Genomic DNA, 26691 nt, shown 5'->3' on the forward strand with positions numbered 1-26691 from the left:
CACACCACCACCACCACATCACCACCACCACCACCACACCATCCCTTGTGGCATATGTCACATTCACTTCTAAATGATTCCTCTCTAAGGACTGTTATTCCTCAGGGCAGAGTAGTAGTCCACTATTTGAAAAGACCACCTTTCATTCATCACTTCCTCAAGTGGTAGAGTAGACATGTGTGTCATTCCCACTTTGGGCTATAATGAATAATGGTGCCATAAAGATTCCTGTGCAACTTCACATGTGGCAGCTATAAGTTTCATCTCTTGGAAGACTCATTTCTAAAAGTGCTCCCTTATGTAGAGCATTTACGTTTACTTTTTAATGGATCTGCCAACTTTGTTCCAAAGAGCAGAATTATTTCAGATCTCTGTTAGCAGCATAAAGAACCCTAGTTTCTCCATGCCTTCTCTGCTTGTTATTGTCTGTCACTCTTACTACTTAATAGTCCTCATGACTAGTGGTGTTAAGTAGCTTTTATTGTTTTCATTAGTGTAAAGGATACTTGTAACAACTTCCTACCTTCTCCTCTTCACCCAGTCAAGCATCATTTTGCCCCTCATGTTTTCTTTGTTGCAAGTATAATTTTGGCTCCATATATGATAAATATATATGTGTATATGTGTATATATATATATGTATATGTATATATACATATATATATATATATTTAGAGAGAGAGGGAGTATATAGTGTGCATATCCATTTCTACAGCTACTGTTACAAGTTAACATGTATTTCAGGGCTTGAACCAAATCAGATATTCTTTCTCATAGTTCATACAGTCTTGTACGTAGAAAGACTGATGGTTGCTAAAATCAAGATGTCAGTAGGCTCTCTTCTTCCCCAAAGACTCTCGGGAACATCCTTTCTTTCTCATTCAAATTGATGGAAAAGTTTTGTTGTATATGGTGTAGGACTGTGGACCCCATTTTCTTTCTGATTGTAAACTAAACGCCATTCTAGAAGCCATTGTAGTCTTTGGCTCTTGACTCCTTCCCTGTTCAAAGCCAACAGAGATGTCTTTGGCCCTTCTCATGTGTCACCTACACATTCTTCCATCCCTTCTTCTCTTTCTATGGGATTAAACTGGACCCACCTAGATGACCTAGGATCATCTCTCCATTTTAAGTTCAGCAAGTTAGCAACTTTAATTCCCTTCTGCCACATCATGGGTTCCAGGGATTAAGACATCTTTGCAATGTCATGATTTTGCCTGCTGTACAATGTCTGAGGACACAGCTCATTTCCATCAGATTGCTGCCAAAGAATAAAGTGCAAGTCAATGCTGCTAGACCTGATTTTTCCAAAAATGCCAAAGTACTTTTAAATATCACACTTTTTTAATGTTTCCATTTTTAGTTAAACCAATTCCACAATTTTAAAAATTCTTCCTGGACTAAACAGATTTGTGTTCTGATCCTAACCCCTGGTTAAGTGACCTAGTTTCTATATTTCTGTTCATATGTACACCTATTTCCTAAGGACAGTGGAAAATTGAATTTCAGTTTACTTAGCAGATAACAGCAATGGAAGCCATGCAGTAGAACAGCAAGATTTGCTGTTTAATCTTGCTAAAGACAGGAGGTTGTTATAATAATGAAAGACATTAGGGAATGTGTTTGCCTCACTACCAAATTTAGAAGCAGATTCAGAACTATAAACCTGTTGCTTAATTGTAAACAGAGGATCTTTAAATAGATGTACTCTTGGCTCTTTTAGACCCGAGAGTTCTGTAGCTCTCTTACATGAGAAAAAAAGGACATCAATGCCCATTGACTATTGTCAGCTCTGATATCCCCTTACCTGCAGATCTAATAAGGAAAATTGACTCAGTTTCTCCTTGGTGGAACAGGAGGAAGCAGTATGCAGCTTTTACAGTAAATTCTTTAAGAATAACAAATAAAATGAAATTGTCTCTAGGACATGCTAAGCATCATCTCAACTGGAGCTCAAGGACAAGGGAAGAAAGGACAAGTTAAAGGAGACCTTCACAGACAGCAGGACAGCAAAGGGCTTGTTCCAGAATCACAAAAGGTGGAAGGTTGTTGGAAGGAAAATCGGACTGAGAAAGAAAAGATCATGCATGTTATCTGTGACAGAGAAATTCATGTTAAGTTGCTAAGAATATAATATACATATAATATTACACATTAACTGAATATAATACAGCTACTACTGAATGGAATACATAAGAATACTTGTGGAATTATCTGGGTGGGCCCAGTTTAACATGAACACTTAGAACGAGAAGAACGGACAAAAGAATGTGTAGATGACACAAGTGCAGGGCCAAAGACATCACTGTTGCTTTGAAGATGGGTAAGGAGTCAAGGTAATAATACTTAATAGAATATGCAAGAATATAATGTATATCATTACATATATTATTATATATAATCTTATATTATATGTAATATCCTGGAATATTTATGGCCAGAAAGAAACAGCAAGTAGACATTGATAGACAGTGCCCATAACAACAAATATCTGTATAGGATGTTATTGATATTCATAAGAATTTTCATAGGTTACAGTCAATCTTGGTCCTTGAAACCTAAGCTAGGAGCCTTAATACTTTAACAGGAAATTCTCCTTCGAAGCTTTTTCTTTTAAGTATAACTCCAGTGACACTTGTAAGAGACTTCTGACAATTACAGGGTAGGCAGAGTCTGGTGTTTCTTAAGACAGTGCATTGATATACTCACTATGAGGCATTGTCTATTAAGCACATTTAGACTGAATATAATTTGCTTAATTTCTAATATCAAACTGTATGAGATTCACAATATATCATTGCTTTAGACTTGAATTGTGTAGTAGACTCATGTCTCAGTTAGTAGGCACCAGCACCTTTACCTTCTCTTGAACTGATATTTAGATCTGCCATGGACCTCACTGTGTCTTCTTGGACAGCTCATAGAAATGAGGGTCTGCCTAGCCTAGGTGGTCTCGAATCTTCTCTGGAGATGGAGGCTTTAGTCATATCTCCAACAAGACCTCTGCAAATGACTTGAGCTTTTTGGATCACCTCAGAACTGGCTAAAGTTTAGGGACAATCCATCATATTTAAATTATTTGTTTTTCTAATATATTAAAACTCATGGTTCTTCTAATAGAAGCAGTTTTCTCTCTTCAGTAACAGGTTTGTCCCTTCTCTTATACTACTACTACTGTTGTTGCTCCTTCTTCCTCCTCATTCCCCTCCTCCTCCACCTCTTTTGCCTTCTCCTGTTTATTCCTCATCCTGTTAAGCTTTTGGTACCAAAAGTTCTCAGCACCATTCCTCAAAGTGCATCTTTATTGTGTTGTGCCAGAGATTTTGCTGATGGCAGTTACCAGTGTTGAATCTGTTAAACCTGAAAATGCTGAGGAGAAAGACAAAATCCATAATCATCCAATCAAAGCAAGCTTTATTAAGTACTGGGAAGGGAGATGGACCCTGGTCAAGTCCTCACCCAGAATTCCTGGAGAATGGCACTGAATTAGGTTAATCAGGTACTCATAAAGGCTAAAGTCTACAGTACTTCCTGCCTTCATCCAATCAAGTGTAAGCATACATCCTGCTTATGTGTGATCAAGCACATCCTATGCAGTAGGAGCAACCAACCTTGTTTACTAATGTGAGAACAACATGTGACTTGTTATCTTACATGAACAACAATCCTGAGCATTCCAGGAAGTTATCTGTCCTTGTGCATGTGGTGATTACAGATTAACTTTAACCCTTACCAAAACCTCACAAGGTACAAAGGCATTCTTGTTCTAAGGCTTGTTTCTCACCTAACACTTTCAGCAACTACCTACATAGAAAACAGAGGTATACAGCAATTGTATAACTGAACAAAGGTTGTGTGACTATGAATGATAGAGCCCAGATGTTCACTCAGCTCTTAGCCTATCCTCCCTCATGCCTATGCCACTGTGGGTACCACTAATTATCATTCATTTTTATTCTTCAGTCCTTATTAATATGATTCAAAAATCCTAATCTGACTAGTACCCTTGTAAAATTCTGCCAACCACTAAATTTAGGTCCAAAATTTCTAAGAAATCTTGTTTCCATCATTGCACCTTGGCCACAACCATCAATGACAGGTTTCTATTCTTAAGACTGACAGGTGTACATGCTTACTCTCTGGCATAGATTGTCTCTAACTGAACACTGAGAACCTAAACTCATTCATTTTTCTAAACTCATTTTTGATGACTAAGGATGGAGGAAATGACTTTCCATCAAAATCTGTAACTCATGCTGAAGAATGAAAATAAGACTCCCTCCCTCCCTTCCTTCCTTCCTTCCTTCCTTGTGTTAGTGAATACTGATTAGCACTTTCTAACTGCTTTGATAAACATACAAGTTATATGGTGTATACAATATAATCATTTCTTCTTTTTGTAAATGCCTAAAAGAAAGACTTACAAACAAAGAGTTTGTATAGTTTGAGCTCAGAGGTGGCACATTCCTTTACCTGTTCATCTGCTAGGACTACATCCTGTGTCCTTCCTAAAGTGAAAGGCGTCATGGTGTGTCTAATAATGGCTCTACTGGTAAAGGCAGCAACACAGCTCTGAGAGTACTCGACAATGATGTCTGATCTTAGGACTGACCCTTTCTGGTTAGTTTGTTTGGTTTGTTGTGGTTATTGTTGTTTTCATTTTTGTCAACTTAACACTAGCTGGAGTCATTTGAGAAGAAGGAACCTCAACTAAGAAAATGCCCCCACCAAACTGGCTTGTGGATAAGCCTGTGAAGCATTTTCTTGATTGATAGTTAATGTGGGGGGGGGCAGCCCACTGTGGGTAGTGCCACACTCAGGCAGTTAGTGCTGAGGTGTATAGGAAGGAAGGATGAGTAAGCCATGAGGAGAAGTGGAGTTTAACCTGAGCATTGTAAGATGAACTCAACCCTTTCCTTCCCAAGTTAATTTTGGTCATAGTGTTTCAATACCACAGCAACAGAGACTTTAACTATCACACCTCCTCATCTCCTCTGGCTGCTGTGTCAATCATGTTCACACTGGGCCAGAGAGTTTTTGAATGTGTTCATTCCTTACTTTTCCTTAGTTGATTTTGATTTGTACGTAGAGTCACATGTGAGGAAAGAAAGTAGGAACCCACCATACACAGGAAAGTGTTTTTGAGCCTTTGCCTCTAAGGTTGTTCATCTGTCCCTGCCTGTCTCCAAAGGGATTCACTCTCCAGGAGCTAGGCATCCTGGCTTGCTGAGCATCTCTGCTTAAAGACACCATAGGTCCCCACCCATTCTGAGGTAAGCATCACATCCACTGATGCTCATACAGTATTAGCTTCACCTTGGGCTGCCCAGCAGCATTGTCAGATTCAGATTAAATAAAGAATGAGACTCAAGAGTACATATACAGGCAGGTGCAGTGGTACAAGCTTGTAATCCTAGCATTCCTGGAGGCAGAGCCAGTAAGACTCTGCCTGGTTTACATAGCAGTTTTTAGGCCACATGTAGAACTACATAGCAAGACCCTGTCTCATTAAAAAAATAAAAACAAAACCTCAAAGCATTGGAAATTTCAAAATGTACATATAGACATTTTTGTAACTTTTGAGTCAATTAATTAAGAAAAATTGTTCCTTATAAACTTCTATTGATTATAAATGCTTGGGTGACCTTACACTCTGCTTTAAAAGTAGCTCCTGAAGGTGATGGGAGCATAGACGTAGCAGTGTGCTAACAACAGCACCTCTACGGATAGTGGACAAGGCCATTACTTTTCAGCACAACCTCAGTATAATTAATTAAGGACTGGATTTAATTCAGTGACATTTGAATTTTATAGCTATACACTTGCGGCTATAAAAACCACCTTTATTATTAAAATTCCTGTAGGAAAAATAACTTGGTAATTGTGGGTCTGCTCTGGTCCCTGGCCTCATTTCCCCATTGGCACAGTGGTTTTTATAACACAGTGAGGCAGCTCTTGTATTGGCAAAGAACAGATTATGTCTTTAACAAGTGCCCTGGGGATTCTGCAACAGCCAGTCTGCAAACCAGGATGTAGGGACCTTCCCTAACAATCGCTGGACTATAGGTCCAAGATCTTGTGTCCAGCTCAGCATTATGACATGCCAGACCTATGGTCTTGGACAGATCCCTGGCTGTTCAAAAGATAGTTTTACCTCTCTGCCTCTCAAAGGTTTTTGTTTGTTTGTTTGTTTGTTTTTACACTTAAGACATTTTTTTTTTTGAGGACCTACTTTGTGCCAGGACTAGATGGCAGGGAGATTACATGATAAGACATGAGAGAAAGGGTATAGAGAACATAATTTCTGATAGTCTTATGAAAAAGAGAAATCAAAATAAGTGAGACTTATAATGCATGGCAAGGGGTTAATGGAGTACATGGTTCAGATGGCCTCTCTAAGATATGTTATGTGCAAAGAGACCTAAATGATGAGAAGAATATATCCATGTAGATGTCTGTAGACATCAGGGGCAGAGACCAGACAGGCCAGGGCTGATGGGTAGAGAAATGAAAGTACAATAAGCTAGAACAGAGTGGCTTATGGAAATTTTGGTCTCTATGAGATAGGAGAGGCAGACGGTTGGTCATAACCATGTAGAAGACAGTTAGTTGTGAAAAGAAGCTATTCATTTTGTTTGGATTATACTGAAAGAGTGTGAGAAATGTTACATGGCAAACTATATGATCTGAATGATGTTTCAGAAAGGAAGGCTCTGTCCTCAGAAGAGACTGTAGTGAGTAAGGTCAGAGTGGAGGCAAGGAGCTCACCCCAACCCTGGAGGCTGTACAGTTGCCTGAAGTAAGAATAGCATTTAGTTATAGCCACAGAGATGTCTATTAGGGTTGGCTAGATTTGGAGTTAAAGTTGCTGTTTATTAATATCAGTGTTATTCCACATTTGCCTGCATTTCCATGTCAGCATATCATTATAGTACTTCATAATTCCTCTTCATCAGGTCATACATGATCTTGAGTGGAAGGTAGGTGGGAACAGCCCTGCGCAGTCATTAAAAACATGGAACACCTACACCCATACTCATCTGCACCAAGTTTCCACTCCTAAATATAGTTCCAATGAGCTTATTCACTCCTGCCCAGAGGGCAAGTCAAACAGAAGAGGAAAAATAAAGAGGCCAGCTTCAAATATGAAGCTGAGTGACTGTGCATGAGGCATGAGAAAGAATACGCAAATTTTGAAATGCAAGTGTCAGACTTAAAAGATTTTATTCAGCTAATGAAGGACAAGAAGAGTGAATGGCAATCTGGAATGCCCTGCCTTTAAATGGTTAAAACAAAATCAAATCCATTTGACTTACGAAAGATTAAGCTTTAGGTATATGAAATGACCTCATGCGGACCCTTATTTCCCCACGGTGCTTAATAAATGAATCTTTGCATTGTATGTTATGGTCATGTGCATACAGTGCTGTATTTTTTTCCCCAGATGACAAAAAGCCTGTTAAAGCATAGCATACAAAGAATTTCCACTTCCGGAAGGAAAGCACAGGAGACGTGGTTGTACTGTTCCTTGTTCCTCTTGCTCAGAGCAGTTAAAAAGCCCTGGCCATAGTGTGTGCAAGCACAAGCTTGAAAAGTAGAAAGAAGAAAGCTGGCTGGCTAGAGACCTTACAAACTGAGGGATGGTTCAGCTCACACAATTGTGAATTTATTGGGCTTCCTCTTTGCCTCATAAACTCTAAACTTGGAGCTGAAGAAGGGAGCTACCAGGAAATACCAATAAGTATGTGATATATGTGTGTGTGTGCATGTGTGTGTGTGTGTGTGTGTGTGTGTGTGTGTGTGTGTGTGTATATGTACTAAAAGCTTGTTCTTTTTCTAGCAAAAGGAACAGGAGAGAGACATCATAGCAAGACAGATGTTCCTAAATTATTGCTGAGCTTTGAACAAATATCACAGAAACACTGATCCATGCATACAACTTAGTAACATGGGCTGGTTAAAGAACCTAGACTCCCCTTCCCTCATAGACAACATAAAAGGAGGTGCCTACCTCAACATACCCATGGGGGCGGTATCTTGTAAAATGAGGTGTTTTATCCCTACTGGGAACTAATGAGAACACTTGAGGAGCCTAGACCTCCACTTTCACCCCATAGAACTCTTATTCGCGTACCTACTTGAGGATCAGACTCCTCCCACCTCCCAGCAGTCCTCTTAGGAGGACTGTTCCCATTGTGGTGACATTGAAGACCACCCTGCCCAGCAGAAATAAGGCATTCCCTCACATGGGATACATGAGAAGTCAAACCAGGAAGCTGGACTTTGGCCCCTCCCTGCTTCCATGTCTATTTGATGCCAGAGAAAAGGGTTGAACTGCTTAAAGAGAAGACTTACATAGGATATAGATGCCATGTAACAGAATACAAACTCCCCGCGCTACTTTTGAAATCACTCATCACTTAAACTTGCTTCCACTATCTTTACAAAGTATAGCGCTAGCAGACCTCTCCAGTATAATAATGTAAGAAAAGCCAGGCGGTGGTGGCGCATGCCTTTAATCCCAGCACTTGGGAGGCAGAGGCAGGTGGATTTCTGAGTTCGAGGCCGGCCTGGTCTACAGAGTGAGTTCCAGGACAGCCAGGGCTACACAGAGAAACCCTGTCTCGAAAAAAAACAAATAAATAAATAAATAAATAAATAAATAAATAAATAATATAAGAAAGGAGACAAGATGCATGTGGAATTGCTGTATCAGGTGAGACTGGCACTTGACCTGACTGGTACTGGGAAAGAATGAAAAAAGAACAGATAAACACACATACACACACACACACACACACACACACACATACACACACACAGAGACACTCACGTACAAATCGAGTGGGCTGTGCCCACTGTGGTGAAGCAACCCCAACTATGCAAAGCAATGCAGAACTCCACCAAGTTTAATTATGTACAGCTCAGGGAGAGGTTAGCTCATCTCCTTAAGAGATCTCTGTAGGGGAGTAGTGTCAGGTTGCTGTCACCTGGGAGGGGGAAGCTGTGGTTATTAGTTTTTTCCATACACTGCCAACATTAACAGTGAGACCAAAGGAAGGCTTTGCCATGCCTCTGATCCTCTCCCCAGGGGGAAAGCTTTGCCTTCTCCCCAAGAGTCTGAGGCATTGCCATCCTTGACATAGCCATGGTCATGTCAAACAATACACATTCAGTCAGGACTTCATCCATCCTTTACATGTTCACCTGGGGCTTCCACACAGAATGGCAAGGAAAAAGTAAAGCTTGTTCTTTTCTTCAGAAGAACTGATTGTTTATATAAAAAGTCCTAAAGAACCTATTAAAAAGAGCCTTGGACCAACACGTACCTGCCATTCCCACATACCAGAAATAAACAAGGAAATTTGAAGTACAGTATTAGCCATCCCTGAAAAGAAATAACTAGGTAAAAATCCAACAGAATGCATCAAGATTTGCATCCTGGAATCTCCAAAACACTGGTAAAGATAAGTGGGCATATGGTCTCCCACGGACTGAAGTGCACAAGACAACCCAGAGGTTGGTTTTTCCATAGTTGATTGATAGGCATGATTGATATAATTCCTATCAAAATCTTAGCAGGACTCCATAGGTGTGTTTGAAATGACTGTTAAAAGATACAGGAGAGTGAGCAGCAAAGGAGACAAGAAACTTCAGCTTCCTGGATGGTGATTACATGGTTACAGTAATTGAGGCTGTGTGCTATTGGCAGGAGAAAGATGAAAAGCAGAACAGAAATCCCAGGAGCAGATCTTCACAAACATGCTCAACTCATCTTGACAATGATGAGGAAGCCATCCAAAACAGAAGATAGGCTGCTGAGGGATGGAATCAGAGCAGCTAGATAGCCATAAGATATAAACAAGGGGCCTTAACTGAGTACCATATCTGATACAAAAGTAAACTCAAGGATGAGTGACACCAGATTTTTTTAAATAGCTGTTTTTACTCAGTACATATTTTTATCTTAAATGGAATGCCAATAGTTTGATTTCTTTAAAAATGGTACTAATTTATTTTAAAATCACCAATCATGAACTCCAAATTTCAAAATCAATAGTTTCCTGATATAAAAATTAAAGCTTGAGGGCAGTAAAAGAATCCATAAGTATAAAAATTAGCTCAATGTATCACTAAGCTGAATGTAAAACTTAAACCATAAAACTGTTAGGAAAAGGAAAACATAGGAGGTTATCTTTAGAATATAGATCTATGTAAGTAATCCCTAGATTTGATATAAAAAGCATAACCCATAAAAATGATAAATTGGATGTTATCAAACTTAAACACTTAGGTCTGTGAAGGGCCCTGTTAAGGCTAAAAGGAAAACTACAGACTGGGTAAGCATCTACAGACTACATGTCTGACAAAGGACTGTATCTAGACTGTAAAGACCCCTTAAGATTCTATAGCAAAATAGGTGGTGGCTGCAGGTTTTAGATGAAAGAAGCCAGCCACAGATGTGTCACTTTGGAAGTGGGAAAACTGCCCCTCCAAAGTACTTGATTATGCCCTGGAGATGACTCGTCCACCCTCACAGCAGTTTAAGTTGCTGGAGTTAGCCCTGTTTCTGGGCAAGAACATCCAGGTCCGTGTGAAGATGGCAGCCATGCGACCCAGGTTTGTGCTAGTTGACTGTTTGAAGCCTTGGTAGCCTATCACCAGAAATACGGTGATGAGGCATTGAAGGAGATCAGTCATCCTGATCCCATATGACCAGCCCCTGTTGGTAACTTTGTTGCAAATCCAGAAAGTCTGGAGGCCCTGGTACCTGCCAGTGCTTGCTGCCAGAAATCCTACTGATAAGCCCATCATGAGGGTCAGGTATAGCTTTGCAATATGCGTTGTGAGATTTTTAATGTTTAAACAGGAAAAGAGTCAATGATAAAATAATCTAGTTACAAAATACTCAGATAAAAATGGTTGGCCCTGCAGTTTCCAGCTGGTGCCCATGGCTTCTGCAGAGGAGTGCATCCCAGCTGCAGAAGTCATCTCAGCTGTGGGATCACGTCCCCTTCAGAGAAGTGATGCCTCGACCCAGAGCATCCCTTACACACCTTCCTCTCTCAGAGTCTTTTCCTGATGCTAAATAATGCTTACAGCATCAGCTTTCTGCACTTCTCCTTATTGTTATTGCTTGTCTACTTGATGCTAAGCTCCCTGGAGCCCAGATTATACCTTTTTTAAGTCTCCATTTTCCCACTTCCACCAACAAGATTTACCTGGAGAAGGCATGTGCTAAGCATCTGGTAAATGCATGAATACTTTTAGAATTTTGCCTATAAAGAAGCAGGGCTGAGAAACTTTTGGAAGTGACCACCACAAAAAGCAACCATGCCTACAGAACAGTGGTCTTCATCCCGTGGGTTGCGACCCGTTGGGCAAGCCTCTACCTCCAAAAATATTTACATTATGATTTGTAATAATAGCAAAATTATAATTATAAAGTGGCACCAAAAATAATTTTATGGTTGGGGTCACCATAACATGAGGAACTGCATTAAAGGGTCACGGCCTTAGGATGGTGGAGAACCACTGTTGTAAAAAGAGGGGAAATTGATGTGGAGACAGTTGGCCTCTGGTGAAATGGGATATATTACTGTGAGTGATGTCTATGTGACAGTATAATTAAATGTTTAATGAGGCCACAAGTAGAAATAGATGCCACCTATAAGAATCAAAGAAATGGCAGATCTCCAGAGCAGTTATTTTATTTTCAGTTGACATGGATTCTTAAAGGTGACCAAGAGGAGGGGACAGCATATAATGGGAGAAGAAAAACAAATCTAGGCAAAGCCTTTATCCCTAGAAATAAGAGAAAAATACACATGGGTGAAGAAGCTACTGTGGAGGACCAGCGGGCCTATACCATGCCTCAGTGCACACCCCAAGCCCCAGGAAAGATGTGAGGCATCCAAAAGGAATTTATATACCAAGCAGGGACAAGGAGCTGGCTGCGGCTGTGCAGTGTTACCATATGTGATGGCATCCACACATTCTGCCCCTTTCTACAACGCAACAAAACTGTCACAGGAAGACAGTAAAGAATGTCAAATATTCACCTGCAGAAACATGGTAATAGTAATCCTTACTTCATAAAGAAATCTTTGCCCTCAGTTGTAAAAGTGGAAAAGAAAGAATTAGCTCGAAAAACTTCTGCTCCCATGTCTCCTGGTAAAAAGGGCACTAGATATAAAGAACAAGCCTGCTTCAACACAGGCGCTTAGGGAACAATTCCTTTGCTAGATCTGATTACCAGTAGTTTGAACACATGGTGCTATATAGCAGATAGCTCAAGCATTGAAAAGAAATTCTAACCTGCAGCTGTATTTTTTTTCCTGTTTTAATACTACTACTACTTGCTAAACTTCTGGCTAATAATTTCCAAATGCTCAAACAGTGTGAATAGACATTTCACCAAAAAAAAAAAAAAAAAAAAATGTGCTTGTGGTAAATACTCAGGAGAGAGAGAGAGTTGACAGTGTCAGCCATTAGGGAGAGGCAACTTGAACCACAATAAGATGTCACTGTACAACTCTCCGGTGAAAGAAATAAAAAGTAGCGGGGAAGAAGGGAGGGGGAGTTGCCATGTGACAGTTAAACTGCGCTCCTCCACATTTATGCCAAGGAAACGAAGACAAATGTCCCCACAGCTACCTGTACCAGAGTGTTTATGACAGCTTTATCAGAATCTGGAAATAACCCAGATATCCAACAGCAGCTAAACAGCTAAGCAAACTGTGGGTTTTCCCATGTCATAGAATACTACTCTGCAATAAAAAGGACCATGCCTTTTTAAAAAAAATGCAACCGTAATATGATATAAAAGCTGGAAGAACCTCTAGAGAATCTGGAGAGCTGGCAGGGAGCCAGACGTGAAAGGTTCCCGAGCGTTGGAAAGCTAGAGGGGGAGCTTCACTCCATCAGCACAATATATTTCAGATGCTGAAAGCAAGGGAATGAAAAACATGCTAATGGTGACCAAAGCATTGGGGGAAGGGGGCAGGGTTATAGATATCATGAAGAATACCTGTAGGGGCAGACAGTCTGTGGCTTAGCCACGTGAATGTCCACATTGAGACCGTGAAATTGTGCTGTAGTTCCATAACATGGTTGCATTATGGGAAAACTGGATAAAGACTGCTCTGGGTTACTTCTTACAACAGCACATGAATCTAGAACTGTCCCAAAGTAGAAATTAAGCCCTTCAAGACTGTCTTTTATATTTAATGATTGGAACATATATGTTATCCTCATTGAGCACCATGCTATTATCTTCAAACTCTTCAACCTTGTTCTTTTCCTGTGGAGTCTATATGGTAGGCATGTGAGTAGACAGGTAACGGGTTCCAGTTTCCCCGCCAGACAAAACATGGTGGGGTATTCCCAAGCAGAACATGTGTCTTCTGTGGATCTCCTGGTGTTTCAGTAGCCCAGTCTACAGCATTGTTGATGAGAGATCACTTTCTTTCTCATCTCCAGGAAAGCCTCTAGTGAAAACGTCCCGAATGACTGTGGTCAACACGGAGAAGCCTACAGTCACAGTGGATATCGGCGGCACTGTCAGAACCGTCCGAGGAGTGAACGTGACAATTAACTGCCAAGTGGCAGGTAAGAAACTTGTTGTCCTGTTCATCTATTCTAGTACTGACAGAGCTTTGGGAGAGGCTGGGGGATAAATATATAAATTAGACACAGATTCTCTCAACGACTCCAGATCTCAAACACATACCTCATTCAGAAAATGGAGGTGCACTGGAAAGTTAGAGTGGGCAGGTTAATTCTGCCTAAGCCTGGTGGACTAAAGTAGACATTAAGGTTTTAATTATTCATATTAGATAGACCATAGTTGTGTACATTTGTGGGATACAGTGTGATATAGAACAGAATGATGAAGTCAAGCTAGTCAGCGTTCATTTGTGTTTGTGCCTGCTGCAGTAGTGTTTGTGTTTGGTGGTTAAAGCAGCTCTGTTACAGAATGAGGCTGGCTTAGAACTCACTATGTAGTTGAGGCTTCAAATCCATGGCTTTTCTACAACAGCCTTCTGAGTGCTAGGATTGCAGCTGGGTGACAATCTGGACTTCTTTGTTTGTTTTAATCTTAATTTTCCATATTAAGAGAATGTGAGCATGTAAGGATTAGGGCGCAAGTATTACAGGTAGAAAAAGAAAGAGTGTAGAAATGGTCCTGAAAGCTAGAAAGCTGGTATTGTCCAGGGAATACCATGAGCTTAAGTCTGAATGTGGAAAGCCTAAATCTTTACAAGGTGGGTGGCAGACCATGGGTGACCTTGGATGAGTGACCAAGAGGCCCAGACAAAAGAAACGAAGAGCCCTGCTGCTTCGGAGTTAGGGAGATGGCTCAGTGGGTAAGAAAAATGCCTGGTGTGCAAACAAGAGGACTTGAGTTTGAATCTGCAACACCCAAGTAAAAGCCAGTCATGGCTGTACATACCCAGCACTAAGAGATTGAGACAGGTAGATTCTAACAACTCACTGCCCAGCACACCTATCCAGAGTGGTAAACTTCAGCTTCAGTAAGAGACAGGGTCTCAAGAGATAAGGAAGAGAACAATAGAAGTCACCTGGTGCCCTCCTCTGGCCTCTAGATGCAGGCACTGAGTATGTCCACCCTCACACACACATGCATACAGAGAGAGAGAGAGAGAGAGAGAGAGAGAGAGAGAGAGAGAGAGAGAGAGAGGATAAAGAAAGCAAGGAATTGAGGATGCTAGGAATTAGAAGGATTACCCATGTTCACATCAGAAGAATTCATGTTATAAAAAGAGCAATCTGTCAAAAGCAATCTGCAAATTCAAATCAAAAATCCCAATCAAATTTCCAGGACCATCCTTTACAGAAATAGCAAAAAAAAAAATATCTTAAAATCTATATGAAGGCATAAAGGCCAAAAGTAGTCAAAAACATATTGAACACAAATAAATAAATAAATAAATAAATAAATAAATAAATAAATAAATAAATATTCCTGCCAGTATCAGCATGCCTGGTTTCAAGTTATACTGCAGAGCCATAGTAATAAAAAATAGTATGCTACCAGCACAAAAAGAGGCACACTGATCAAAAGAATAGAATTGAAGGCAATATAAGCCCACACTCCTACAGACATCTGATTATTGAAAAAGAGCTCAAAAATACACAGTGTAGAAAGATAACATCCTCAATAAATGGTTCTGGGGAAATTGGCTATCAACATGGAGAAGAATAAAATTAGATCCTTTCCTCTTGCCCTGCATAAAACTCAACTTCAGGTAGTTCAAGGGCCTCACTTAAAGCCTGATGCCCTGAATCTGATAGAGGAGGAAATGGGGAGTGTACTCCAGCAGACAGAAGGACTTGTCAGTTATTCAGGAAATAAGACCAACAACTGAGGAACGGGATGTCGTGAAACCAAAAAGCTCAGTACAGCAAAGCAAACCATCCATCAAGTAAAGAGGCAGACCCAGAAAGGGAAGAAAGGTTTGCCAGCTCTATCTCCCCTAGAATATACTAGATTATACAAAGAGCTCATAAAACCTAAACATTAAGAAAACAAACTCAGACAAAACATGGACCATAATTCTTAACAGAGAGTTCTCAAAAGATGTACAGGTGTCTAATAAACATTTTTGAGGTGTTCCACATCATTGTTCATCCCAGTCAAAATGGCAATCATCAAGAAAGTAAATGATGAAGGTGCCAGAAAAGAGGGACCTTTGTTCATTGTTGGTGCAACTTAAACTTGTACAACCACTAAGAGAGTCAGCATGGAGCTTCCTCAGAAAATACTAGGAGATCCACTACTACCTAGCTACCACTCCTGGGCATATACAAGAACTCTGTTATCTTACTGGAGAGATAATTACCCAAGCATTTCATTGTTGCATTGTTCACAATAGTCAGAAAAGGAAACAAGCCTGGATACCCTTTAGCTGATGAATTACAAAATGTAGCACATAGGCACAATAAGGTTTTATGCAGCTGTAAAGAAAAATTAAAGTATAAAATTTTCAGGTAAATTGATGAAGCTAGAAAAAATATATATTGAGCCAGATAACACAGGCCCAAATAGATAAATATATATATTCTCTCTCTCATGCATAGATCTTTAGAATTGCATGCTAACCTGGAGTACCCATATAAGTAAGGAAGTTGGGGAAGAGGCAATGAGGTGAGGGCTGTCTTAAAGTAGATGGAATAAGAGAACATAGATTATATGAAGGCAGGGGAAGCATTAGGGGTAGAGAGCTTCTAATGGGTGGGGGGCAGAGGAAGAAGGAAGGAGGGTTGATCAAAACTAAGATTGTCTGAAAAGCCAATATGGAAACTCACTATTGTGTAAACCAATTTAAAAATGTGTGTTGAGAGGGAGCATTTCTGGATGATGCTACTAAATAAAACCCTCAGGTAAATCCCAGGGTAGGGTTAAAGATACCTCCCTGAGTCAGTCAAGAAAGCTCCAGAGCCCCCTCCACCCAACCAGACAGGCTATTGTTATTCTTCCTGGTTGCCCATTGGACCTAATTAATAAGACCCTGTTGCTAAAAACACCACATATCTCAGTTGAAGTGTGTAAAGAAAGGATGTGGAAAACCTTCTAGAACTAAGATCTTTCATGTCTGTGCCCCAAGATGGCTAGGAAGCCTTGGCAGGGATTCCCTCCACACAGGCACTGATTGGTCTTTGTGTAGACAGGGACTACCCACCTAGTCACTGTGAGCATAGGCCTCAGAGAGAAGACAGATCCTGTGTGCTCCTACTGAGCACCAGGGTTGCAAGGAGGAGAAACCAGCAGAGGAATAGACAGCAAAACAAGGTATTAGATGAATCATTCCCAACCTGTGGGTTGCTACCCCTTTGAGGGTCAAAAGACCCTTTCACAGGGTCACCTAAGACCATCTGAATATCAGATCTTTTCATTGCTGTTTGTAACAGTATCAAAATTACAGTTATGCAGTAGCAATGAAATAATTTTATGATTGGGGTCATCACGACTGTATTAAAGGGACACAGTATTAGGAAGGTTGAGAACCACTGAATTAAACATTTGAAAGAAACTGTGAAAGCCAGATGCCAAGTCAGGAAGAAAACAGGGAACCTAGGACGTAAAAACAATGTTTTGGCCCACTGTAGTGGCAACCAAGACCCAGTCGCCTGGACCTCAGACAGAAGTTTACTTGATGACCATTGCCTATGAGGTTATAGTTGGGTGTGGGTTGGGGTTTTGTTGTAGGGAAGAGAATGCATCTTTATGTCATCCTACTTAATCCTCAACCTTAATTGTTGAGACAGTTATTAAACCTTAAGCCCTGCATTTGACTACAGATCCCTGGAGCACAGTGGCCAGCCAGTCTAGCAGAACCAACATTATAAGCTTTTGTTTTGTTTTTTTTCCCACAGTACCATGTGTATTAATACTAACTAAAACTGTGCCTGTTGTTGAATCATATTTATCCAAAGCAGTTGAGAGAAATCTCAGTTTTGATGTAATTCACTGGATGCACAGGGAAATGATCCTCACTGCATCTCTAGCCAGTTTTCTGACAACATTGCTAAAGGTGACATGGCTCCGGAACTGCTTTCATCCAGCTACCTTAATGCCCCTCTGTCCCTCTCCTACTCCTCATCATCTCCACCATGTCTCTAACTTGGGGCTTAGCAGCCATCTGCCTGGTTAGGTAAGATTCACTAAGCCCTAGTAACACCACCCTATAAAAGTATGGGGAGTGACTCCATTAAAGCTGCTTAAAGGAAAACTGTCAAGTTCACTTGCTTTACTCACTGACAGCATCCTATTGAATATCTAATCAAGGTCAGATCTCCTAACCCAAGGATGCAATGCACAGATGGTAAGGTTAACCAGGAAGCTTACCATCTGGGGAGGAGAGAGGTTCAGAAATACATAGTAGTAATACAGCACCATCTATAGAGATAGTCATTATATCCTTATTCTAGAATAGCAGAGTGGCTTTGACCCTTCAGGAAATGCAGAAGAAGATGAGGCTGTGGTCACAGTCCCCCTCCCTAACCTTCCCCACGACGCACATTCTAACATAGTTCCCTCATCGCTGCAGCCCTCCCCTTTCCTATCCACTCCCTAATTAACACATGTCTGTCCTGAGCCTAATTCTAAAGGATATATAAAAGTCTATTTAAAGAACATCTCATACTTCACCTAGACTGCCCAATATCCTCACATGTTTGAGCCATTAGCAGTTTCTCATTAAAGAGAGTTTCCCACACATGTGCTCTCCACTTGTAAAACGCAGCTCCATGCACTCTTCCCAAACCCTTTGACATAGAGAACATTAATCAGAGAGTAAGATGGGTTTTTTTCTTTAAAAGAGATTCAATCTACTTTCTCATTCTTATGACCGTTCCTTCTGTGGTAAGAGTTCAGAAGACTTAGGAAATGGTCAAATATCAATGGAGGAAATTTCGTGCAAATGGCCTGTGGCAGAAAGAGCATGCTGCATCTGACAAAGTGAACTCTGGGCCCGTGTGTGAAATCTGGCTGGTCTATAAACTATGGCTGCCAGTGGCGGAGGAGATAAAGAAGGCACATGAGGCTGGGCAGTAAAGAAGCAGGCAGGAACTAGATCTTACAAGTGCTGGACAAGTGACAGATTATTATACTACAGTTTAGATTTTTTATCCTAAGAGCAAGGGATGCTTCTGAAGGGTTTTGATGATGTAGTAGAACTGGTGGTATAGACATGAGTGGTTCAGAAGCCAAAGAGGAATGCATCAGTTAGGGTAGGTTAGAGTCTAGTATAAAGTAAATCCTACTATCCCCCAGTGCATAATTCTTCAGATACAATAGATTATCGGGGCTTTCTTAAGAATTCACAGTGTTCAACTGGACTGCATCTGCCCTCACTAAATCATTCAGGGTCGTAGGGTACAGGGACCTTCATTCCGTTGAATTTCTAAGGTCTCCTTGGGATATCTTTCTCCCTCCCCCCACCTCCTGTAAATCAGGAAGGGAAAGAGACTGAGGGAGAGCTGGGAAAGCTCTCCAGACCCATAACGAAAGAGCCACTTAATGCTTCTCACTCAGCTCAGGCTGTGGCCACTTACAACTAAGAGAGATACTGAGACCTATCCTCCGACATCGCTTGTGAAAAAGAATAAAAAGGTTTTGAGGATGACCACCAGTGTCTGCCACAGTTCCTGAGGAGGAACAGGAAAGGAAAGCTGCAAGCCTCTTGTCAAGGCCACCATGGTTCCTCAGACTAGTCGCCAAAGCTGATATTTGAATCACTGTATCCATTGTCTTTTCTTGTACCAAGCCCAGTACCACCCCACTACACACACACACACACACACACACACACACACACACACATACAAGAAACTTCAAGAACATATCATATGAAAAAGTACACCTTTAGACACCCCACTTCAAGGTGCTGACAAGCTGCCATGGTACAAGCAGCCCTCCAAGTATAACAAATGGTCCAGTTAGCAAGAATATCCTGTCTGGGATATTAAAGAAGAAAGGGATATTATAGCATCACGCTTCCCAGCAGCTCAGTGGAGATTAAAGGCACTAATTCTTGTAATCGGTCCTGTTACCAGCCATTCTGACTAGACCCATTTATTAGTCCTTCCAAGGGAGAACACTGTGCTGCTGTTAAGAAGTACCCCAGAGGTGGGGGTAGGGGGGGATAAAGCAGACACAGGTTAGTTTGCATCCCCTTTGTAGACACAAAGAGTACCCAGGGGCTCAGCATGGAGCTTGGACAAGTGATTGGTGGACACAGGTAAAGTTCCAGGCTGCCCTTTGCTGCAGAGTATGTTTTCTGCCATTTCTCAGACAACACTCTAGGCAGAGTGTACTGGCGCGCTACAACAGATGAAGGGGAGAACATTTCCAAAACATGACAGAACTTTCCAACAACAGATAGGTAATTCAGATAGCTTATGTAGCTTCTAGGGGCCTCCTTCCTCACAACAGCGTTGGTGCTACAATAAGCACAAAAATAAAATAAGATATGACCATAGTTAAAGATCTAATGGCTTAGAAATCAGAGCAGGGGGTTGGGGATTTAGCTCAGTGGTAGAGCACTTGCCTAGCAAACTGGGTTTGGTCCTCAGCTCTGAAGGGGGACAAAAGATAACTAGAAATCGCAGCAAGGCACATCACATGTCCTCTAAAGAGACAGTCTAGCATGACAACGGGCTGTGAAGTGTATTTGTTGAGAAAGAAGTGCCTGACATTGAAGGTATTGCCATATAGATCTCTACTCTGAGATTGCTAGGTTAGTGACTGGCTCAGCCACAACAAGCTGCAGGGACCAGTGACTATAGGCACTTTTTTTTCTTTTGAATGTGCATGTTTATGGGGTATGTGTATGTGTGTATCCATGTACACATGTGTAGGTTTATATTAGGAGGCCAGCGTTTGATGCTGGGTAGATTCCTCAATAAGTCCTTTACCATTTTTATATTGAGGTAGAGTCTCTCTCTAAGCCTGGAGCCCAATTATTTGACTAGAACAGCTAGCCGGATTGCTCGGAAGATCCTCTGTCTCCACTTCCTAAGCTCTGGAATTACATACAAGCTGCCTCACACACCCTGTCATTTACTTCAGTGTTAGGGACCCCAACTCTAGTTTTTGGCTGTACAACCACTTTACCCACTGAGCTGTCTCTCTAGATTTCTTAGTCTGAGACCCATTTTTCTCCTTTATATAATGGAGTTGATATTAGGACATGGCCTGTTGAGATCATTATGGAAAATAAGTGTTTACATCTCTGTAATGTTTGGCATATAGTAAATGCTTAGTTAGTATTATTCTTAATGATGTCAGTGGGCTATTTCTGCCCAGCTCATTACACTCCTGGTGTCGAGGTATTCTGAACATCGGGATTAGGCTAATATGGCTGGTGCCTTTCCAACTATGTGTTGGCACATCTAGGGGCTAATGAGAGTCTCTAAAGCATAGTATCCATCCCTTAAGAGAGAAGGGGGACTAGCTCTATGGTGCCTTGCTTATTTTCTTCATTCCGTATTCTTTATTCACAATGTCCAAACCTGTCATGGAAGGGCTGGACATCACTCCAGGTATTTTGATTGTGTCCTTTTCTGCCCTGAGGTCCACAGTCCCAAATGAGAAATCCCTAAACTGTGGCAACGGAGATAACCCATTGTCAAGCTCACAATGCAGGTCTCATCCAGGGTGAGCCTGAGGAATGTTTGCTACTAAACAGATCAGAGACTGGTTTCCATATAATCTTCTTCTCCTTGAGAGTAGTGTGAAGTACAGTAAAGAGTATTATACACCCCTTCCCATTGCTACCCCTGAACATCTCCATCTCTTCCATGAAGCCTAATCTGATCTCAGCAGAGAACTATCCCTCCCAGGGTATACCCATCTTGTCCTCATCGAGAAGCTTGACTTTATAGGTCACAACGCAAGGAATAATACAGGGAACAGGAACATTTCAATCAGTTCCCAGAGAAGTAAGAAATAGCTCTGTGAGCACTCTGACCCCTGGTTTCTTTCCCTTTCTCTCTGTTCCCTCCTCCCCCTGCCATACATCTGCTCTCTCCTCTGCATCTCTTGGCTGAGGGCATCATACCACAGAAGTGTGAGTATACACATACAGGGCTGTAACTGTGGCCTCTAGGAACATAAGCTCCAACAAGGCAGTCATGGGGGTACTAACTTCTCTGTTTACCTAAGCAGCACTCCCTCTCCATCAAATGAAAGGCTCATGTCATCTCATTCCCTAGACCTTCTTGCCATTCTCAAAAACAGCTTTTTGTTCCCACTGGGGACCAAAAGGAAGATGCCCCAACTAAGTGCTGTATGGAAGTAATTCAGTGTGTGCTGTATGGAAGTAATTCAGTGCAGGAGTCAAGAACCCTCATACTAATCATTTATGAGAACCCATTTTCCTCTATGCTTTGGGGAGAGAAATAACTAGATTTTTTTTTCTTCAACTCCATTATAGGGACTTTTCAATAACAAACAAAAAAAAAAATTTAATGTGAAAATTTGAGCTCAGGGTTCAAAGGCCTAGCTGGCATGGGCAGACACCCTGATGCGCTTGCTCTCCCTAGTGGAGCTACAACGGAAACTCTTCTGCCTCTCACCTGCATCTTTTCTCAAGGCGTGTCTGGAGACACTGGCAGCCTCTCTCTTGCGGAGTCAGGCCTTGTATCATCGAGATGAATCACTGTCTATCTCTTCCTGGGGTGGCAAGGCTTCAATACCCAAGTTGGAATTCCCTCCTATTAAGCCTACTCTTCCTGAACAACTAAGGCAAATAGTAGGTGCACAGGTCACTCCTCGGGGAGGTCAGGACCGCTAGCTGTAAGTCTGTTTGGGGCAGCACTATATTGTCTGAGGACAAAATATAGCCCGAGCTCTGAGAAGTCATTAGACTAGAAGTCTAGGTCTTTGGCTTTTCTTGGCGTTGGCCCCAGTTTCCAGTATTTGACATTCTAAACATTACTTGCATGCTTGCTGCAGAATTCTGTGGGCAAACCGGGCTGGGTGGTAAAAGAGATAAAGCTTCTGCTGCCTAGAAGCCTGGGAGTCGACACTCCAAACATTCAGTCCTCCAGCTCCCTCAGAGCCCGTCTTCTGGTGGAGCCTCTTCAGAAGGCCACCTAGGAGCTCTTGTCACAGACTGTAAACTGCTTACCTGTCAACTTCAAGGAACCTTCCTGGGGAGCCCAGGTTGTTCCAAGAGTACAGAACCTGGCCACCAAGGATGGGCACCCATAATGTGACTATGCACAATCTCTCTGACGGTCACAGACAAAACATAAGAATAGATGGTGGAAGGGCAGAGGTCTATCCTTTGGTCCATTTTCTCTCCTGCTTCTGATGTCACCACTTTGTGTTCTCTTGGTTTGAGAAGATAGCCTTTGTCTGGGTCACCCTTGTGACACTGTAGCAACACACCCAAGATACCAACTCATAAAGAGAAAGTTCCTGTTGACTCACGGTTTTGGAGGCATCAATTATCAACTGGCTTGTTACTTTGACTCAGTAGTTACATAATAGATCACCAGATAGGCATGTAGAAGAGGAAAACCATACACCATAGGCCCAGCAGGCAAAAGAGTAAAGAGGGGCCTGAGATTGACCCACTTCTTAGAAGTTCTGCCAACCAGAAGATTATGCCTGGGGAAACGGGGGACTTGTAAGGATGCAAAATCCAAATGAGAGAGGCTGGAAAGATGGCTCAGTGGTTAAGATTGTATGCTACTCCCACAGTGGATATGAGTTAGGTTCCCAGAGCCCATATCAGGGAGCTCACAGCCACCTGTTACCCAAATTCCAGCAGATTTGATGCCTCTGGCCTCCCTCTGTAGGCACCTGCATTGACATACATATCCCCACACACAGATGAACATGCATGCACATAATCTTTTTTTTTTTTTATCAAAACCATGGCAGCTTTAAAAATAGAAGCATGATTCCTAGCAGCTTCCATTTGTCTGGGTCAACCATGTGTTTTGATGTTTTATGTGTTTTGGCTTTATTCTTAACATAACACCTACATTTAAAAAAAAAAGTGTCTGTATCAAAAAGACGCCAAGTGAACAATCCACAACTGACCATTTGTGTCAGAACTGGCATTGCCAAAGACCCAGCCTCTGTTTCCCTCTCTGTGTCACAGCCGCCCTGTGTTCATGCACTCCTCAAAGGAACCGCTCATCCTCCTGCCTGTTAACATAAACTAATGCTGCTTGGTTTTCTGTTTTGATTTTTTAATTAAATTATAATTTCATGACTTCCCCTGCCCTGGCCTCCCTCCAATCCATAACATGTGCCTCTCCCACCTTCCATCACCTTGCTATTCTCTCTCAAATTAAAGGCCTCTGTAAAGATAGCCTGCTCCATCCATACAATGGTACTTGTATGTATGTGACTTCTGGGCTGCCCAGTTGGTAGCGCATAGTAGTCTGGCGCTCTTCCCTGGGGAAAACTGTTTCTCCTGCTCACAGTGTCCCCTAGTCACCCATAGGTTTTTGTCTAGGGTTGAGGCCCCAATGAAATTCTGCGTTCTGTGTTAACACATCTATTGGTGTGGTTCTTGCTCTGGTCTTGTTAAGCAGCCATGTTGGTGAGACTTCACAAATGTGTAATGCTACCAGTTTTTGTATATCGCTTACGAACATGAAATCAGGTGGGATATATTCCTATATCTTGATTTTTTTTTTTTTACTGAGCACTATTTTTGTCTCAGTTGTAAGATTTTCATTTTTATGAAGTATATACATTTAGTTTTTCTACTTTATGAGGTTTTCTCCAAAGAAGTTAAACATTCTTGTGACTTGGCAAGTGCCCTACCAGCTGCCACCATTTCCTCCCCATTTAACTGGCCTCCCCTTTCCTGCCTCTTCTCTAGAAGTCTTAAAAAGCAAATGCTCCAGAGACAGTGAGACGTCCAAGGTGATATTTGGTTTGGCTGAAGTACGTTAGAAGACGCCCAGGCAGATGCTTCCTGCAGAGCGGGCCGAGCTGGCCAGAGCCTCTCAATGTCCTGGATTCACCTGAACATTTGTCTGATGAGCATATTTTTGTCTCCCTAGGTGTACCTGAAGCTGAAGTCACTTGGTTCAGAAATAAAAGCAAATTGGGCTCCTCCCACCATCTGCACGAGGGCTCCTTGCTGCTCCCAAATGTGTCCTTCTCTGATCAAGGCCTATATTCCTGCAGGGCAGCCAATCTACACGGAGAACAGACAGAGAGCACACAGCTCCTGATTCTAGGTAAAAAGCTTCTTAAAATCACACCCTCACTTGGACCATGGGTGATGACTGACCCCACCCTCTACCTCCCTATTCCCTTACTGGATTGAGACTGTAAAACAGAGGCAGTGTGCCTTTGTCCATTCATCCTGCAATCAGCAGCGCTCCCAACAGAAATAGAATGTGGGGTCAGCCAAAGCTGAGTGGAAGAACTGGCTCCACCTCTTGTTACTTATCCTTGGTGGCACTGGACGAGTTATTCACCTTGCTAAATCTTAGATGCTATTCTCTATGGGGAACCTGACAATTGAGGATTTCCCATATTGCTAGGGAACAAGGGTCATCAATTGGAGCTGGCAGAAGAAAATAAGTTTTAATTCCCATGCTAGGCTTTTCTTTGAAAAGCAAATGAGAAACATAGATATAAAAATGTCATAAAATGTTAAACTTTTCTCACCCATTTCCAGGTAGTATGCATAAGATCTTTGTATGCATGTCCCAAGCATAAGAACTCCTTATTATAAAGTCTGTCATAGGTCCTTGTATAAATAGCAGTTTACGAGTAAGAATGGTTGCTGGCCACTGGCCACCATGATGTTTCCCTAGGACAGAGTTTGGCTACCTTATGAGCTGTAGCCTGCTTTGCCCACCTTCTGTTTCTTTTTCACTGAATCTGGGGTATGGGGGTGGCATTGAACAGAAGCTTCTAGATGGGCTCTTGCCCTTTAAAACTAGCGCAGTTCTTAGAGCCCATATCCTGACTCTCTCACCAAGAGAGAGCATTCTTTCTAAGGGGTAGGTGCAAAAGGTGAGAAATAATAATGACAGCCACACATGTATACATCAACATACTGTGTACTTACACTTGGATTTTCACACCCACCGCCGATGATGTACCTCACCCCCTCCCACTCAGAATCCAAGGGCCCAGCTGCAGTTTCATCTCACTGGTGGCTGCAATAAACCTCCAGACTTTATAAGAAGCCACAGAAAATTGGCCCAGAGAACAGAAGGGTGTCATTTGTTTTCCCCGGGGTTTCATCAACCGAGCTGTTATTCTGGGGTCACGCTGAGTGATCGTGCTCACTGGTAGGATTTTTCTCTCAGTGAAGATGACTCTTCCTTGTCATCTCTGATAACAAAGATGGGCAGGCACTTAGGAACACTACTGTGGCATCAGCAATGAAGTATTTTCTCCAAGCCAAGTCTTCCTGCATTCCACATGCATGGTCATTCCTGTATGACCATGAATACCGTGCATGAGCAGGATTCCTTCCCCATTTTAATCAAACCTCCCAGAAGAAACCAATCTCTGTTCAGATGCTTTGATGGGCTTTTCTTTATTAGGAGTCTTAGTGTAATTAACAAATGTCAATATGAATGTACTTCTTTTTTATCAGTGGCAATATGGCTTAATTCTTAAAGGGGAAATTCTGTTTATCAAAATGAAATTTGATATCAAATCCTGTGACTTAACTTCTAGTCTGAAAGCTCAACAAGGAAGGATGTGGCATTGGTTCTCCTTCGTCCACGTAACAAGTGGACAGATGGCTGTGTTACCTCAGCCCATGTTAAGTGGACACACATAAGGTTTTAGAAGAAAAATGAAGGGGAATCTGCCCCTGAAGAATTTACGTTTCCACTGAGAAGATACAATAGGCACACACACACATACACACAAAGAATTGCCATAGAAGCTGTAGGAACATAAGCAGAGGCTAACATTTGGCCCAAGGAAAATAGATTATTTCTCAGACAAAATGAGCTTTTTGCTTTTAATAAATAAATAAGTGAGGAGGAGAGGAATAAAGATACTTTGATGATGGCTGTTTACTCAAAAAGGTATTTATAATGGAGCCGCTAAGGCCCAGTAGACTGTGTATAATGCCACAGCCAAAGTTCAAAATGTGGATTTCTAAGCACACATTTACCCTATAAAAAGGGTTGAGTGCTCTCTGTTTATTATGTAGATAT

The 26691-nt window shown here is 41.7% G+C and overlaps 1 protein-coding gene across 6 annotated transcripts in view; it reads left to right on the forward strand.

The window, feature by feature from the left end:
* The window catches only part of Adamtsl1 (ADAMTS like 1), an 895122-nt gene that overhangs the window by 825955 nt on the left and 42476 nt on the right, over positions 1-26691 (forward strand). For all 6 annotated transcript variants that reach the window (XM_031377794.1, XM_031377795.1, XM_031377796.1 and 3 more), the window contains 2 exons: positions 13483-13611; positions 24559-24738. In XM_031377794.1, coding sequence (XP_031233654.1) covers positions 13483-13611; positions 24559-24738 — 309 coding nt within the window. The remainder of the gene's footprint in view (positions 1-13482; positions 13612-24558; positions 24739-26691) is intronic.

This window comes from Mastomys coucha, unplaced genomic scaffold (genome assembly GCF_008632895.1).
Source record: "Mastomys coucha isolate ucsf_1 unplaced genomic scaffold, UCSF_Mcou_1 pScaffold18, whole genome shotgun sequence".
Classification (NCBI taxonomy): Eukaryota; Metazoa; Chordata; class Mammalia; order Rodentia; family Muridae; genus Mastomys; species Mastomys coucha.